The sequence below is a fragment of the Amphiura filiformis genome, chromosome 16 (genome assembly GCF_039555335.1).
Source record: "Amphiura filiformis chromosome 16, Afil_fr2py, whole genome shotgun sequence".
Lineage (NCBI taxonomy): Eukaryota > Metazoa > Echinodermata > Ophiuroidea > Amphilepidida > Amphiuridae > Amphiura > Amphiura filiformis.
In genome coordinates this window covers 28,656,342-28,675,346 of record NC_092643.1, presented here as the reverse complement: position 1 = coordinate 28,675,346, position 19,005 = coordinate 28,656,342, and the positions used below count along the sequence as shown (strand labels likewise).

Below are 19,005 nucleotides of genomic sequence, written 5' to 3'. Positions count from 1 at the left end.
ATCCGGACAAAATATCGGGCAAAATGTGTAGGCCTACAAGTGGCTAGTATGTTCGTGGACACACACAACATGAAATAATTTTCATTTCCGGATTTTGTTAGACAGCAGGTGGCGCTATAACAAACCGCGAGAAGAAAACGCCAAACATCCCATAATATCATATCTGCGCACACTCAGTTTCATTATCTTTGATGGCATCGCAGAGGAAAGATGGCGGGCACAACCTCCATAGAAGATATTCTCTCTTCAGAGGTCGATGAAAACGCTCTTTCTGCTTTGATTGGATCACTTGAGTCCAAAGTAGCTTCCCAGTCTGCCGGTGCATCTGCTGGACAATCTCAAGAAAGCTCTTCAAACAGTAATCACGTGTCCGAAACGCCGATTACTTCGGCGAATGCAAGTGAGAAACAACCCGTGCAAAAGAGTGTGGACAACAACACTACACACGGGCACCATAGGAATACTAGGTCGAATAGTGCCAGCAGTACAGCAGCAGGGAACGGTAAAAAATCAAACTCTGGTGTAAAACAAGGTGCAAGTAACACACCATCAAACTCACATGTTAATAAAGAATCAGGAGGTGCAACAGTTGTGATCAAAGACAATAAAATTAATACCAAATCAAATGCTAACGTGAACAATACTAGCAATTCGAATAGCAAAACAAATTCAACTCCCACGTCGTGTGTGCGTATCATTACTTTACCAACAAGTTCCGGAGGCCAGATTTTGGCCACCACCGGAGGAAAGAACACAACATTAACTGTTGGTAATTCAAGAACACAACAACAAACAAGTTCTGGGCCAGTAAAAAGTCGTAACGGCTCAAGGGTTACAGGCGTGGCGGTTCCGACCACCACGCTCCAACCCGTGCCAACCGTAACGCCATCGGGAGGCGGTGGTGTTAAAATGACCGTAAGGAACAGTTGGCAAAACAACAACAAGAAGTTGTAACTAAACCAACAATTGTAGCAACTACTTCAAACCCAACAACACCGCATGTTGTGTTACAACCTGCACCAACAACAATAGCCGCATCAGTTGTCGGAACATCTGTTGTTGGAACTTCTGTAGCAACAATTTCTAGGGCGACTCCTCCAGTTATAACTTCAGGCCATGCAGGAGCACCAAAAGTTGTAACTGTTAACTTGCCCAATTCATCTTTGCCTGTCACAACAATTGCAGGCCAGCAAGTAATCATGTCTAATGTTTTAGGTGGCAATTTGCCAACAACTGTAAAAAATGTAGCACCTGGCCAGGTTTTATCTCATTCAATGAGGATAGCTGGGCACCAAATGATTGCACCGAGGCCTGGAGCACCCTCGGGACAGATTCAGGTGCGGCTTCCTCCAGGAACAAATTTGCCACCTAATGTAGTATTGATAAACAATAAAGATGGCAGTTTACAAGCAGTGCAAGTTGGTGGTACTATTGCACAGTCAGGAGCAGTACCAGGCACTGTGACTTATAGACATGTACAGGTGGGTATTCTCAATCTGAATGGCTACATACAAATGTAAATGAAAATTTCTGGTTCAACCCCGGGGGTTCAACTTCTTTATAATTAATAATTATGTTAAAATTGATACTCATGTACACTTGTACAGTGTTGTAGTTGTACAGTGTACTGTTGTTTGTGTGTGTTTTCTTATTCAAAGAAAAAAATAAATACAGCATTGTGCATTGCAGTTTTTTGTATTCAAAAATAAATATCAAAAACCGCAGTGCGCATTGCACTTTTCAGTATAAACTTGTTTTGTACTAACAGTATAAAATAAAACTTGAGTTTGATGTACATTTGACAGTATGTCATACATTTGTACATTGTCAACCTGTACTTTTTAAGTTTTTATTTTTTGCAGGGGATGTATGTGATCAGTTCTTGATACATGTATACAATTTGTTAAGCTGTAAAATCATGACTGATAGTGTCAACAACAACTCTGTCTTTCCTGACAAGTTGTTTTTCCTTCCCATCATTCACTCGCAATGTTAAATGAAATACATGTAATAGGTGAATTGAATGTATGGTACAGTGTACTGATATCCATCACTACATGTACACTGAAGTTTGGCCAAACAAAAAATTATCTCTGGTCACCTGCAGGCATTCAGTAAGGAAAAACTTTTTTTTTTTCAAACTTTTTTTCTCTCACTTTTTTTTTCAAATTTTTTTATTACAAAATTTAAACTTCTTACAAAATGTTAACTTTTAAAAAGGAAATGCTAAGAAATGTACTGGACAGGTCATCGATGGTTAACATTTTTCAGGCCATCCAAGTTTGCGAAATGCTTATGAAATACAGGTGGATGAGTCACTGGCTATTCAAGTTACAAGGGTAACATATTTGGTGCACCTCAGAAAAAAGGAACTCCAGTTGAAAGGCTGTAAAGTTTATTTGGCTTATAGTCGAACATTATTCCATTTAAATGTAAAGTTCTGCAGGCTTAAAGAAAGTTCAAACTCATGCTCGCGTAAATTCACATTGCGTGCACCAGTCAATCACGCATTAGCCACGCGCAACTAGCATTAAAGTGCTGCGCCCAACTGCACGTACGGCACACTATTCTACACAGATGTTATGAGTCTAATTTTTTCGCCTATTATTTTAGCCAAACAATAGCTTTGTAGAGACTATAGCCTCATGCTTGTGTGTATGTTTTTCAGGGTGCCCCTGAAAGAACTATGGTTGGAAAAATTTATGGTATTTTTGTGCCTGAACCAACCAAACCTTTAAAAGTAGTTGATTGGTGACTTTAAATTTGGACGCAACAAAGAAAAACTATTATTTCATAAATTGTAGTTTCTTTTACTTATTAATATTTCTCAAAATATTTCTTTGTATTCTTTTGGGGTATTTATGGTATGATCAGTTGTATGACTATGGTTCTCCTAGGTGTAATTCATTGCATTGATGCTTTTCACACAAGTTTCCTACATGTATAGCATAAAATACAGCTTTCTGGTAGCGGTCAAACTTTTGATTCTCTACAAGAACAGAAGAATGGAAACATTGGCCTGTTGGGTGGATATCAAACACAGTGGGGTACTGCACCTAGCTGTGAACTACCACCCTTTGCAGGATAAAATATCACCCCAGAAATTAGCATCATTTCTAGGGTGACTTCGGACATATTTTACATGTTGCATCCAAAGTCACCACACTGACTGTCCCTAGTCACCCCAGTTTGAAATGAAAATCGTTTGAGTTGTTTGTTAAAAACATTTAGAAACTTGAAATATATGTTTTCATAAATAAAACTGATTTGATGAACTTTGCAACATGCCAAAAACACTCAAAGTGTGTGGAGTTTCCAATAACAAAAAATTATATTAGTATTAGTGGAAAGAGTTTTTTGCACCCATCTACACATATCCTGTACATGTATGTGTATGTCATTTTCAAGCAAATCTGTGCATGACACTGTAGCAGTTTAAACCATAGCTGAATACTAATCCTTCAGTTAGTTCTAACTGGCAATAAAAGTTAAATGTTAACATATTTGACAAATTTTTGGAAATACAATGTAAAGCCGTTTTTAGGGTGTTTTTCGTATGCTGTGACAATCAAGCCCTAAGACTTGTAGGGTACTAAGACTAATTTTGTGTTATAAATTCCAGTTTTTGGAAAACACATTTTCTAATAACTTTTACATAGAACCAATTATCAAAATTAACATAAAAAACTAAATTTATGAGAAACTTTTAGCATAAATTCCAAATTTTGAATGCTTAGACTTGTGCCAAGTCCTTGAATTTTGTGACTGCAAACTTGTGCAATAGTAAGAAATCATGCAAAATTGCATGTTTTTTGGCCCATTTTCCCTCAAATTGCAAAACTATAATTATTAAAATTTGACTTTTATTGCCAGTTAAGAAGTAGAACTAACCAATGCATAGAAGAATTAGCTTTGTTTCATAAATTTGGCAAAACGGGATACTCTTTTTTTTTTTTTTTTTTTAATCCAAAAAATTAGTTCTGTATCTTTGTGGAGTAGAATGTGAATGTGAAAGTCATGTGATGTATAGTGGGACGCACAACTAGTGGGAGGTGATGTGTTATATATTTTACTCTACTTTCAGGTTTCAGGTTTACCTTGCTGATAGTTTTGCAGAACTATTCTTTGTTTCATTGTATCATTGGGCTCATTTTACAGCCCGATTTACTGTGACACAATCTGATCCACTCAGACTCAGAATTTTGAAACTTCGAGTTATTACATGTTACCAACTTGCTATAGGCAAAATATCTAATTCTAGATCATGTCAACTTGGGTAGGCACAGATATTTGTGTCGAACGTACTACTACTACGCAAAGACCACACGCTTACGGCGTAAAAAACAGCTTATGAGAATTGGCCAATCAGGTTTTCGAATATGGTCGTCGCTAGGTAAGGTCAAGGGTAGGTCATGTAGGTTGCGCAATCGTGTTATTCCACAAAAGGTATATTTAAGTATCCTCTCATGATCGAGAATTAGACATTTTGCCTATAATATTGAAATCTCTAGGTCTAGATACCGAGGTTATAAATCTATTTTATGAAATGTTTTTTATTTTTCATTTGCTCCTGAATTTGGCCTATATCTGATCACAGATCCTGATCAGATTAACATCACATTAATAATTTTTTAAGTTAGTGATAAATGTTAACAAAGATATACCTTGAGTTGAGATAACGATGGACGTCCATGTACAAACACTATGAGGAATTTGGTGGAGACAGGGCAGCTTTTTGAATTAACAATATACTTGTTTGACAAACATTTCAAAACATGTCATTTTTCAATCTAAATGTATTTCTTTTTTCAGCCTGGCGGCTCTCAGCAGCAGCTAATAGCACCTAGAGCTCCAACGCCTACCATAATTCACCAGCCTCATCATCAGCAGCAATTCATCACACACAGTGCAGCAGGGAAACCTGGCACACCCGTCGTAGTCAGCGTCACCAAACCTGGACAACCGAACATGACAATGGTGTATACCTCATCGGGAGGCCAAAGAACTGTAGGCCCTGTTACTATAGGGGTACCCTCCTCCCAGTCCCCGATGCAAATGTCGCAGCCGGTGGTGACACATGTACCACAACAGCCGAGTACTTCATCAGGGACACCGGCCACAGTGCAAATTCCAATGTCTCAGTCTGCCATTGAGAATGTAAAGAAGTGCAAGAACTTCCTAACGACGCTGATTAAGTTGGCGTCCAATGCTAACCAGGCTCCGGAAACTGTGCAAAATGTCAAGGATTTGGTGCAAAATCTAATTGTAAGTACTGAATTTAAAAGGATTTATAGATTTTGACTCTTCCAGGTGAGTAATGGAATGCTCTTCTGGGAATGTGGTAGGAATAGGAATGAGTTTTAAATATAAACTGAGAGTAAAATTGCTATGAGCTTCGTACACATACATTTACGGAAGCTTAAAGTACATGTAGCAAGTTTTTCGGAAAACAGGAAACAATCATGGAATCAGTAAAAAATGGGGATGGAGCTTAATGGCAAAATTGAGCTTATATCCACCTAACAAGATTTCGGCTTTTTTGAATACACATTCAGCAAAAGCCCCAAGCAAACCCTTATCTGAAGGATTTTCAGCAGGCTAAAAGGGAGGGTAAGCAGTTTTGTCGCACCGGCACTGTACCCAAGGGCCCTTGTAATTATTGCATAGCCCCTGAGGACTTACATTGTAATTGTGCTGCAAGTTACATTGTTTACAGAAATTGTATTAAATGACAGGATATGGAGTCAGGAATCTGGAACTTGGAATTCCCTATGTCAATTTAGGCTACGATCTAAGGGATAAAATCAAAACTCGACCGGCTGTTGACCGCCGGTTCCGTCCGGTTGCTATTGTTCTAAACAATGGGAGCCGCCAGGCGAGTTTTGATATCATCCCTAAGTGATTTTTGTGGTGCTCCTATCCATCTGAGTGAAGGGATATTTCTGCAAGATAGCACTGCGGTAGTTAACCTCGAAATGACAACATTCCTGTATGACATGCAGCTGGCTAATTGTTTCTTAGGGGGGGGGGGCAGGATTGAAATTTCACAGTTTCTTGGCAGATGTAGCATAATCATCAATAATAAAAAATAAAAATATTTTTGAATTTATTCAATATTTATGTCACACCAACTGTATGAAAATGATTTCATTGCATAGGATGGCAGAATAGAACCAGAAGGATTTACACAGAAACTTCAAAAGGAATTGCACTCATCACCCCAGCCATACCTGGTGCCATTTCTTAAGGTTAGTGATAACAATATGATAATAATACTACATGTAATAGCATTTATAATACACCGTCAATCTCTAGTAAAAAAAAAATTGGAACGATTACCGAATAGGGTGCTATTCTACTACATGTAGTCTTATTACAAGACTGCCCTACCCCAACCCTAAACCCTAACCCTAAACTCCGTAAACGAGGACTGGACTCAAGTCTAGCAAGTTGCACCCTATTCGGTAATTGTGCCAAAAATTTATTTGAATAAACACAGCTGCGAACAGCGTGACAATTGGCTGCGTACACCGTGTGACGAATGCCGCATGAGCATATTAAACATGGAAGGGAACCAAGTCACTTGGGATTGGTTAGTATTTTCATTAAGTATGCTAGGTGGTGACCAGGGTTGTAGCTAGGACACTTTTAGTGCTCGGTGGCATTTGATGAAAATCTTGCATATTTGGCAATTTGTTGTTAAAATTGATCAAATTCTTGAATAATTCAACAAAATTGTGTAATTTTGGACTCTTGAGTGGTGGGTTCCAATGCCAAAATTTCAGCTGAGTGGTGGGCACCAAAACTCTGCCCACCACCTCCCACTGTAGCTACAACCCTGGTGGTGACTTCGCTTTATATTTTGAAATATGTTTGGGGTTTGATTGCATAGCAGTTGGCAGCTGTGTTCATTCAAATGAATTGAAGCAAGTTGAAATAGGGTTGTGTCATTATTCCGAAGGCTTGTTATTCCAAAGGGTCATTATACCAAAGGATGACAAGTAAGATATTTATATTATAGGGGCAAGGACTACAACTACTGCACTGAAAATTTTATTTCAGCACAAACAACAGTTGTGGAGTTACAGTCAAAAATTAAGGAAAACCATTATTTGATCAATAACTACTTGCCTTGAGTTGCTGAATTTTCAGTGCAGTAGTTGTAGTCCTTGCCCCTATAATATACATATCTTACTTGTCACCAATGCCCTATTATTTTTGAGAAAAATGCAAAAATAGGCACAAAATTTGCCAGTGGTGTACCCCCTTAAAACATGATGCATGGTTAGAAAATTGAAAGGTTTCTTTCAGAAAATGCTGTTTTACTTGGAATACATTTTATATTAAATGCTACTAATACATAATATCTTAATAAAGTACCTTTTGTTTTGATCAAAATTAATAGTTTCAGGAAATTCAGGAAAAGGTCATATAGTACTTATCAAGTTCTTACAACAGGAGGGTTTAAGTGCATTTTACATTTTAAGACTGTGGTTACATAAAACACAGGTCATACCAGAAAAGTATTAAAAAAACTCAGAGGTTAAGAATGATGCAACAATTTGGGCAAGTTTTGAGTTGTGCCAAAATGATATAATTTTCAGTTTTAAATGACCTGCACGATACCAGATGTATAATTATCTTTTAAATGCTTATTCTCAAGCAGCTCCTTTGAATAATAGGCTACATAGTACATACCGTATTATCTGTAATAAATGCCCTGGGGCATTGCATTTTTCCAAAGGGGGAGGGGGCGTTTATTAGAAGTGAATTTTCAGTGAAAAAAACTTTAAAATTGGGTTCAAAATAATGACCCTTCGGAAGAATGAACCGTTACCACTGAATTAGGGTGCTTGGTGCTCCTAGGGGATCCTAAAAAAAGGTTTGTCAAAGTGGTACATATGAGTGCCTCTATCCCAGGGGTTAGTAGCAAGGCAAAGGTAAATATCGTCTGCTCAGTGCCAGAAGTGGGCAAGTGCAAATAGCTGCAATGTGAACATTTGTCAATGTATACACAGTATATTGTTCTCGTGTAACACACATCGGCTACACATGGTAGCTATTTCACTTACCCACTTCTGGCACTGAGCCATAGTGATCTCATTCACAACCCCACAGCTCAGTGACCCTCTTTGAACAAAGCTCCATACAAATTTTGACCTCAAGTTGCAGAACATGAGTTTCTGTACTTGGCACATAAAGAAATAACCGTTACCACTGAAATAGGGTGCTTGGTGCTCCTAGGGGATCCTAAAAAAAGGTTTGTCAAAGTGGCACATATGAGTGCCTCTATCCCAGGGGTTAGTAGCAAGGCAAAGGTAAATATCGTCTGCTCAGTGCCAGAAGTGGGCAAGTGCAAATAGCTGCAATGTGAACATTTGTCAATGTATACACAGTATATTGTTCTCGTGTAACACACATCGGCTACACATGGCAGCTATTTCACTTACCCACTTCTGGCACTGAGCCATAGTGATCTCATTCACAACCCCATAGCTCAGTGACCCTCTTTGAACAAAGCTCCATACAAATTTTGACCTCAAGTTGCAGAACATGAGTTTCTGTACTTGGCACATAAATTAAAAGCCATCTTATTGACCTTTTCGGTAAATCCCAAGCCTTTGTAGGTTACGTCATTTGACGTCAGGCTGTTGTGCACATCGTTTAGCGAACATTGTTACTTGACATTTCACAGCTGTGATCACAGGTACACACAGGCTTATGGGATTTACCAAAAAAGGTCAATTGGGGTTAAAGAACTGTGCCCTAGAGACTGTTGTTTGAGATCCTAGTGCAATAACATATGAACTGATAACCAGCAGTTTGGATATTATTTTGTTATTATCATTTAACTTTGTTCCATTTTATTAGCACCATTTCTATACTTCACCCACAGAAAAGCTTGCCATTACTGCGTCAGACTTTACAGAGATCAGGCGCCACCACTCTCCAAGGTATCAATCCACAGTCGCTCCAGTCTGCCGGAACAGCAGCCACCCCTACCTCGGTCAAGCCGTCTAAGGCTGCCACCGTCACTGTTGGGTCGTCGTCGAAGCACATCATAGCAGGCAGCTCGGCAGGTGGGTCGGGCGGCAAGACGGCAACGATCAACATCTCGGCGCAGCAGCTGGAGCAGATTGCGGCGAGAGGCGGTAAAGCTGGGTTGGCTCAGTTGCAGCAGTTAGCTCAAAAAGCTAAAGCACAGGTAAACAAGGTGATTATGTCCAAATGCTTGCCGCTGCCTGAGATGCATGTACACCCGCAACTTTTTGTTTGTGCTGTGTTTAGCTGATTATTTTTGGTTTGTGAATACTGGTTTTGAGTAATGAGTGAATGTTCTTAGTCATACAGTAGTTTCAAACAGAGTTTTGGAATTAAATCTAATACTGGAACTTTGCAACATTACGTCTGGAACCACCAGACTTCATCAGGTCAGTTGCCTGATGAAGGCTGGTGGTTCCAGACGAAACGTCGCAATAGTTGCAAAAAGTAAGTTCCAGTATTACATTCAGGGTTGTAGCTAGGACATTTTTAGTACTGGGTGGCATTTGATGAAAATCTTGCATATTTGGCCATTGTTGTTAAAATTGATCAAATTCTTGACTAATTCAACAAAATTGTGTAATTTTGGATTCTGAGTGGTGGACTTCAATGCCATAATTGCAGCTGAGTGGTGGGCTCTAAAACTGAGTGGTGGGCTCTGTCGCCCACCACCGCCCACTGTATGTAGCTACAACCCTGGTTAGATTTAATTCCAATACTTGTTTTGAGTGTTTTGATAAACTTTCAAAGAAATTAAACTGGGAGAATTTGGACTCGCGTAGGCTTGTGTGTACCATTGTATACCATTGGATTGTCACTCATAGGGAACAAAACTGAAGTAAAATAAAAAATAAATGTAGATATTTATATAGCGCTTTATGCCGTAAACAGCCTCAAAGCGCTTTACATTTATTCTGCTGTTATTAGAATATGTCGGAACCATGTTTGCAGCCTACAATTGGCGCAGGATTCATCAGTACAACGACTGTGACTACCCCTAACAGCTTCCCATTACACCTGGGTGGGGTGAGGCAAGCGAGGCAAAGCGCCTTGCCCAAGGGTGCAACACGGTGGTGGGGACTCGAACCAACACACGTCGAGCAAGCTCTCAGTTTATGAGTCCAAGACCGTAACCACTGAGCCACCGTGTCCTCAAGTATGAACCTTTAGCATTTTTTGAAGAAGGCCCACAATCAAACGATGATTGTCGTGTTGAGCATTACTAAAGCTTGCACATGGTGTATGTAATTGGTGCAAAATATTACACTGTAAAGCATATTTAAATACGTAATTAAAAAGTTTGCTAGGCCAAAGGCAAAACATTCCAGAGGTATCTTATTTTCTCCCTGAGTGACACACAAACATCGCACAGTCCCAGTTCTCCCAGTATTATCCTTGTAACACCCTTGAATGTTGATTGCGAGTCTCCCTTGAATGTTGATTGCGAGTCTCCCTTGAATGTTGATTGCGAGTCTCCCTTGAATGTTGATTGCGAGTCTCCCATCAACCACCCATGTCACCTTTTTGAGCCGCATCAAAGTAATTTTGCAGAAATGATTCATTATTTTGACATTTTACTGAAAACTTGAATATTTCACTCTTTTTTATACTTTTGATAGTCTCTTGTGTGAACAAATACACCCTGCAAAACTGTGCATGACGGTTATTATACTAAATAAGCTGTAGTATATTAACCTGTCATTTTCTTGCCTTTAATGTTTTGTTGGTTACCATAATTTCGTGAAAAATCACTCAAATTTCCCCAGATTTGAAGCGCATCAAATCAAAGCAAAAACAATGGCAAACAAGAATATTGCAACTTCATTGCAACCAATTTATCCTTTGCAAATGTCAGAAATATTCCGAGCTGAAGTCTATGCTGTGGAGTCTCCCTGTCAGTCCGAAATACTGTCAGTCCGAACCACCATCAGTCCGAATTTTTAGGGTTATGGTTAGGAACCCTAACCCTAAAAATTTGGGCTGAATGTGGTTCGGACTGACGGTGTTTCGGACTGACGGGGTGTATCCTACATGTATGCTTTAGGCAACTGCAACAATTACCCCCAACAAGACAAAGAGACAAAGAGAATATGTGGATAATAATTAATACATGTATTTGTTTCTTACTGTTAGTTTGTTTGTGCATACTTGTATGATGTTTGCTCTACCAATTGTTTATCGGTAAAATTGTACATTTTGTAGCATTCATTTGTTTGTATTGTTGTGTGAGGAGTGAGCTAATCTCTCTGTTGTAATTTGTTGATGTCAGATTTGATAAATACATGTACGGTACAAAGAAAAATGTGCTCTTAGAGAGAATGTATGAATTGCAACGTTGGACTTTGCTATAGTTTATTTAGCTTATAATTGGTGAAAAAATGAGACTCATAGCATCATGTTTATAGAATGGAATGCACAGTTTGGCTCAGCACCTTCGCTTGTTGACCGTTGCAAATTATTTGACTGGCACGCTTATGTGAATTTACGCGAGCGTAAGTAGTGACTTAGCGAGAAGTAACAAAAACTGAATCATTTTGGCGAATTATAAGTCGAACAAACTATAAATCATATCTAGTGTTGTAATTCATGTTGTCAAAATTAAAAATATTAGTGAATGATAGGAAACTCTAAAGATGACCTAACCACTCTATAGCATCAGACAGGTTGTCTGCATAGTAACATCATTACTTAATGATAACCAAATGTTCTCATCATTTTGCAGGGTCAGCCTCCAGGTCAGCTAGTGACCACAACTATAGGTGGTCAGACTAAGACCATCTTCCTACCCCATAGCGCAATCTTAGGTGCCCAAGCCCAGGTCCAGGCGGCTCAAGCAGCCGCCGCAGCAGCATCAACGGGGAAGTCTGGTGCTACGCCAAAGACATCGTCAGGTTCTAGCAAACCAAGGTCCGGAGGAACGCCGTCACGCTCAAAGGACAAAGGCAAAGATCATGCTGCTGCTGCTGCATCATTCAAGTAAGTTCATTGTGAGAACGAAAGCAAGTTGTAATTCAGTAACGCGGTAGGTCATTCCAAGGTTGCAAATTCTGGGTAATAAATTTGTTCTGCCCGGTTGTTCTGGTTGAGGGAGAAAGAAGACTCCAAAATGGGCTGATTGGGCTATTTCAGTTGAAATCCACACTACCCCTGTGGAAGATTTTGGAAAAATTTTCCACAGGGGGAGTATGAATTTTGAATGGAATTAACACATCGGGCACCTCCATTTGAATTTCATGCACCCTTTAAGAAAGATTCAGCCTGAATCTTCCACAGAGGGAGGGTGAGTTTTAAATGGAGCTGCCTAATGTGCTAATTCCATTTGAAATCCATACTCCCCCTGTGGCAGATATTTCCAAAATCTTCCACAGAGGTAGTTTGGATTTCAACTGGAATAGTCCATTTGACATAAAACCCAGTTCGTTTCCATCACAATTGCACCCAAAAATATTTTTTTCCGAAGAGGCACTCTGCTTCCAATACGGGCACCCCCGCTGGTTACACTTCTGTTGTACAAAATGTAAGTGACAGTGAAATACATTGACAAATATGATAAAGGCTTCATATGGGAGGTTGGAATCAGGGTGACTGTTAGGCCCAAAAATGGTGGGGCCCAGTTGGACCCCATAATCTGCCAAATCTGAAAACTATGGGGTCATAAAGAAGTTTTTGAAGTCTGTGGACATACTAATTCTTACATGGTTATTAAGTTTTAGCATCAAATTATGGGATCCAGGACGATTCCAGGTGAACCCTATAATCTTCAAAATGTGAAAAAGATAATGGTCCCTCACAATTTTAGAAGACCACAAGACTGTCTAGCGGGAACCCTGGTTAGAATAACACAACTGATATTAATTCAATAGATTTGATTTCATCAGTTGAATGCAAGAAGATAATATGTGCATATGATAGTAATATCTTAGTCTATTCCATTTAAAATCCACACTACCCCTGTGGAAGATTTAGCTAAAGTTTACCACAGAGGGAGTATAAGTTTCTAATAGAATAGACAATTGTGTAACTTCTATTTGAAATACTTCCTCCAGTTGTGGAAGATATAGGTAAAGCCATTATACAGGAGGAGTATAGGTTTCAAAATGAATAACTCAGACCAATTACATTTGAAAAATATACTCCCCCTGTGGAAGATATTTCCAAAATCTTCCACAGGGGTAGTGTGGATTTCAACTGATTTCAACTTGGATCGGGACAGTCCTGTCACGAGCAAGCCAAATGGACTATATTAATATAATTTCAAACTTTTTTCTTATGGTTTGAAATGTAAACCAGGGAGTTTGAGTATTGAAGAGTATGCAGATACACCACCTTGATCGTGGGTGGCACACAGGGACAGTCCTGTCTCGAGCAAGCCAAAAGACTATTATTATAATTTCAATCTTTTTTCTTATGGCTCGAAATGTAAACCAGGGAGTTTGAGTATTGAAGAGTATAAGATTCAGCGTAGTTATTAACCACTTGTACCAAATTCCTTCTTCCTCCATTCCAGGGATGATGATGACATCAACGATGTTGCCTCCATGGCAGGTGTCAACCTGTCGGAGGAGAGTGCCCGCATCATGGCAACCAATGCTGATTTCATCGGGACACAGATGAGATCCATCAAGGAAGAGAAATTTCTTATTCAGGATCCCTTACATGACCATATTAATAGATTATGTAAGTGAGCAAGTACACTTGGTTATTATAGGCAAAATATCTAATTCTCGATCATGAGAGGATGTACCTTATGCGTACTGTTGCGTCAGCATACTTTTCGTGGAACAACACAATCGTGCAACCAAAGACCGTGATTGGTAAATTCTCAAAAGATGTGCTTGCGTCATAAACATGTGGTCTTTGCGTAGTACGCTTGATAAAAATATCTGTGCGTACCCAAGTTGTTTCTCATGATCGAGAATTATATACTTTGCCTATAATAGCTGAACCACTGAAGATGATTTGGGATAAAGGAATTAGATAGGAGAAGGCAGTTCTGCCATGTTGCTATAGGAAGCGAAACTTACAGGCTATATTGTGACGGACTTCAATGTCAAAAATATTCAATGCGACTTTGGTTGTGCGTCATAGCGCGACTGACTAGCGGCGCCCGTGTACCGCATCGCTGTACCGCGCCGTTATGACAACATCGCGTCCTGAAGTTCTAAAAACAACAAACTCTGTCAAAAGGTCAATTTAGACACAACTGCGCATGCTCTATGCCACAGGATTCCTGTTGCAAAATCTGTCACTTTTTTTCCACATAGTTTTCTCAGTCGTCAAAAAGACGTCAATCCAGAAGGTTGACGAATGAGGGCAGCAGTCTAAAATAATACCACATTGGCTGGTCTTAAAATACTACCATGTTGGCTGGTCTTAAAATAATACCACGTTTGGACCTACTGGAAAACACTTGTTTCATGCACATCATGGTGTTGACAACAATGCCCTATGATGACACTTAGATGCCTTATTCTGAGGCCGACATGCAGGCAAACAAACCACCTTATCTAGTTCTTAATATCTTCCATCTTTTATCTAGTCCTTCTACTATTTCCATCTTTGAGGGAAGTTTGTTTTGCTATGCAGTGGGTTGGCTAGTGAGCAGAAATTTGGTTCTGAGGGCATTTGTGTCAAACTTGCTTTCTGCGCATTTAATCAAGAAGTCACGAATTGGTTCCAAATGAGATAAGGAATGAGAACGAAGTATCGACGATTGGACCTTGGCCATTTTTTTCTGTTTCTGTTCTAAATCTAAAGTGACAAATTTTTTATGCTAGGCCGTATCGATGTGACTGAGCAAGGTGATGCCATATTATTTACATGACCATGTATTACTCATCAGGCTATAAAAACCAGTGATGATCAACGACAAGCAGCATTTTGGCGATACATCTATCACTCCACTGCTTTGCCCAAAACAGCAAATCTTACAGTAACTCGGGAGTGTTGTTGCTTGTGACGTATGGCATGGGTCACAATTTCTTGACCAATAAGCAAAGAGCAACAACACTGGTTTCAGAGTGTCGGTGTGCTAACTACAATCACCAAGCGGTGAATGGTGATGGCGCAACGACTGCTTACGACAAGCGGCACAATGTTCAGTGGCATTAGACTATGAAACAAGCATTGGGCTATTCCATTTAAAATCCACACTACCCCTGTGGAAGATTTGGCTAAAGTCTTCCACAGATGGAGTATGAGTTTCAAATAGAATAGGTAGTTGGGTAACTTCCATTTGAAATACTCACTCCAGTTGTGGACGATGTAGGTAAAGCTGTAATACAGGGGGAGTATGGGTTTCAGAATGATTAACACTGATCAATTACATTTGAAAAACACACTCCCCCTATGGAAGATATTTCCAAAATCTTCCACAGGGGTAGTGTGGATTTCAAATGGAATAGCCATTGTGACTAAGAACAGTGAGGAAATACTGAATCTACAGATAAAAAGAATCATGTGGGTTAAAAGAAAGGGCTATGAAATTGACGTCTAATCTTTGAAGGAGAAGAGCAATATTATATCAAAATTCTTCAAAGTATTAATGAAACAAACGTCAGACTCAAACAGTTCAAATGTCTAACCCAGGATAGTAATTACATGGATTTTTCTTGTTTGATGATTCCCAGGTCAAAAACATGGTTTACAAAACGCCTCATCTGAAGTGATGGACCTTATCTCATTAGCTACGCAGGAGAGACTCAAATTACTTACAGAAAAATTGTGTACTATCGCTGCTCATAGAATGGAAGCATATAGGGTAAGTACTGCGAGGATGCTGAAAGTTCAGTCTAATTTCTGTGAGGGAGAGGATGGTGCTGGTCAAGTCTGGAAATAAGCGGGCGTGGGAGCAAATTTGCCCTCGTAAAGCCACCAATTGCTCCTTGTTCTTGTAAAATTCACATGAACCAGGAGCGATTATTTTAGAAAATTGCTCCTGGTTCCAGTTTTTGTCTCGCCTGAATGTTCAGGGAGAGACTTAGTAATCACTATGGTGTGTGTGTGTCCGTGTGTGGGGGTGCGTGTGTGCGTGTGTGTGTTCGGAAAAAGCTTGTGAACGCGTTATCTTGAGAACCGTAAGTGCTATGATGATGAAACTTTATAGGGGGTAGCATGACCAAAGGGTGTCAACCTGATTAGATTTTGAGCGCAAAATATGGTAATTAAGTACCTAATTTGCATAATTTATGCGTAATAAGCAAAATACCTTGTGAACAGATTATCTGGAGATCCGTATGGGGTACAGTGGCGTAACTTGGTGGGGAGTAAGCGTGGCCAGATGTTCTCGACCTGATTAGATTTTCAGCGCAAAATATGCTAATTAAGTACCTAATTTGCATAATTTATGCGTATTTGATGCGTATCAAGCAAAAAACCCTTGTGAACAGCTTATCTGGAGATCCGTATGGGGTACAGTGACGTAACTTGGTGGGGAGTAAGCGTGGCCAGATGTTCTCGACCTGATTAGATTTTCAGCGCAAAATATGCTAATTAAGTACCTAATTTGCATAATTTATGCGTATTTGATGCGTATCAAGCAAAAACCCTTGTGAACAGCTTAGCTGGAGATCCATATGGGGTACAGTGGCGTAACTTGGTGAGGAGTAAGCGGGGCCAGAGGTTCTCGACCTGATTAGATTTTGAGCGTAAAATATGGTAATTAAGTACCTAATTTGCATAATATATGCGTAATAAGCAAAATACCTTGTGAACAGATTATCTGGAGATCCGTATGGGGTACAGTGACGTAACTTGGTGGGGAGTTGCGTGGCCAGAGGTACTCAACCTGATTAGATTTTCATGAGGTCAAAGGTCACATACAAGGTCAAAGGTCAACTGAGGTCACCAAATCTTAGATTTTCAGCGCAAAATATGCTAATTAAGTACCTAATTTGCATAATTTATGCGTATTTGATGCGTATCAAGCAAAAAACCCTTGTGAACAGCTTAGCTGGAGATCCATATAGGGGTACAGTGGCGTAACTTGGTGAGGAGTAAGCGGGGCCAGAGGTTCTCGACCTGATTAGATTTTGAGCGTAAAATATGGTAATTAAGTACCTAATTTGCATAATATATGCGTAATAAGCAAAATACCTTGTGAACAGATTATCTGGAGATCCGTATGGGGTACAGTGGCGTAACTTGGTGGGGAGTTGCGTGGCCAGAGGTACTCAACCTGATTAGATTTTCATGAGGTCAAAGGTCACATACAAGGTCAAAGGTCAACTGAGGTCACCAAATCTTTTAATAATTAATTTTCAAATGTGCATCACATATCCCAATAACAGCTTGATCGGTCATGTAATTACGGAAATATGACGACTTTAAGATAGTCGCTTTCTTTGTAAAGTAAAGGAAAGTAGCACTTTCAATGAGTGATAACTCGTAAAGGAAGCATCTTTCTGTTTTGATTTATTTGATGAAATAGTTCTTTGGTATTGCCAAATTTGATTTTTCAGCGCAACATACTTTATCCAATTTCGTGAGGTCAAAGGTCACATACAAGGTCAAAGGTCAACTGAGGTCACCAAATCTTTTAATAATTAATTTTCAACTGTGCATCACATATCCCAATAACAGTTTGATCGGTCATGTAATTAAGGAAATATGACGACTTTAAGATAGTCGCTTTCCATGTAAAGTATAGCAAAGTAGCACTTTCAATGAGTGATAACTCATAAAGGAAGCATCTTTCTGTTTTGATTTATTACTTTGATGAAATAGTTCTTTGGTTTTGCCAAATTTTTGGAAGGTCATTACGGGGTCATCCGAGGTCACTCAGGGGTCATCTGAGGTCAAGTTATTAAAAACTTCGTATGGGCATGAAACTTGATGGGTACAGTCAACATTTCAAGGCAAATTTTTGGAAGTTCATTTTGGGGGTCACCAGGGGTCATCTGAGGTCAAATTAGTAAAAACTGTCGTATGGGCATGAAAATTGGTGGGTACAGTCATCATTTAAAGCCAAATTTTTGGAAGGTCATTTTGGGGTCACCAGGGGTCATCTGAGGTCAAATTAGTAAAAACTGTCGTATGGACATGAAACTTGGTGGGTACAGTCAACATTTCAAGCCAAATTTTTGGAAGGTCATTTCAGGGTCATCTGAGGTCAAATTAGTAAAAACTGTTGGATGGACATGAAACTTGGTGGGCACAGTCAACATTTAAAGCCAAATTTTGGAAGGTCATTTTGAGGTTACCAGGGGTCATCTGAGGTCAAATTAGTAAAAACTGTCGGATGGGCATGAAACTTGGTGGGTACAGTTAGCATCGGCCAGATAATCGTGCCCAGCCGATAACCGCCAAATTCATTTACCTCTCTACCAACAGTTATCACTAAAGCAGGCGGTCACAAAAGCAGGCGAGACTCGTGGTTCGAGAACCGCCTTGTTGCACTTGATGCAGTAGTGCTGAAATGCTATATTGTATGCAGAAAATGATTTACTATTTGAAAATTGCTCCTGTTTCTTCAAATATTGCTCCTGGTGCTCCAGTGAACCAGGAGCAATGTTTAAAAACAAATTATTCCTGCTTCCAGTCTGCCTATTTCTAGGCTTGGTGCAATTTCATTATTGGTAGAAAGTTTTTCTCACTACGCTCGTTTTCAGAGAGGAACAGCAGTCTTTTGCTGTGATTGAAGCGAGCACCCTGTTAATGAGCAACATATGCGGAGCTTTGTGTTCCCTTCAAGAGCGCCGCTTTGCGCCGACCAACGTTTTGATGAGCAGTCGTCCAATCAGACTATCGGTTTGTTGTTATGATTATCAGACAATTGAATCGGCCAATCAGAACCCACTTCAGTGTTTACGCTTTGCACGCTCTCAAAATGTAAACAACTGCTGTTCTTCTCTGCCAGAAACTATAAGTGGTGAAAAACAGTGTATCGCTGGTGTTCTTTTTTTACAGGGCTGTTTATTTAATTTTTTGTTCAAGACTTATTTGATCATCTGGTTTTTGCAGTAA

General features: G+C 39.5%; 2 protein-coding genes across 2 annotated transcripts in view; both read left to right on the top strand.

Annotated features, from left to right (window-relative positions):
* The first annotated feature begins 202 nt into the window (after positions 1-202).
* On the top strand, positions 203-954 carry LOC140135839 (uncharacterized). Its single transcript, XM_072157478.1, has one exon. The coding sequence runs from the start codon at positions 211-213 to the stop codon at positions 952-954; it is 744 nt and encodes a 247-aa protein (XP_072013579.1). The 5' UTR covers positions 203-210.
* The window catches only part of LOC140135838 (transcription initiation factor TFIID subunit 4-like), a 29,877-nt gene continuing 11,823 nt past the window's right edge, over positions 952-19,005 (top strand). Inside the window, exons 1-7 of the mRNA XM_072157477.1 lie at positions 952-1,481; positions 4,813-5,265; positions 6,159-6,248; positions 8,897-9,205; positions 11,765-12,018; positions 13,550-13,719; positions 15,672-15,802. Coding sequence (XP_072013578.1) covers positions 1,200-1,481; positions 4,813-5,265; positions 6,159-6,248; positions 8,897-9,205; positions 11,765-12,018; positions 13,550-13,719; positions 15,672-15,802 — 1,689 coding nt within the window. The 5' untranslated portion in view covers positions 952-1,199. The remainder of the gene's footprint in view (positions 1,482-4,812; positions 5,266-6,158; positions 6,249-8,896; positions 9,206-11,764; positions 12,019-13,549; positions 13,720-15,671; positions 15,803-19,005) is intronic.

Coding starts and splice junctions, on each gene's coding strand:
- LOC140135839 (XM_072157478.1), top strand. CDS start 211: ATGGCGGGCACAACCTCCATAGAAGATATTCTCTCTTCAGAGGTCGAT.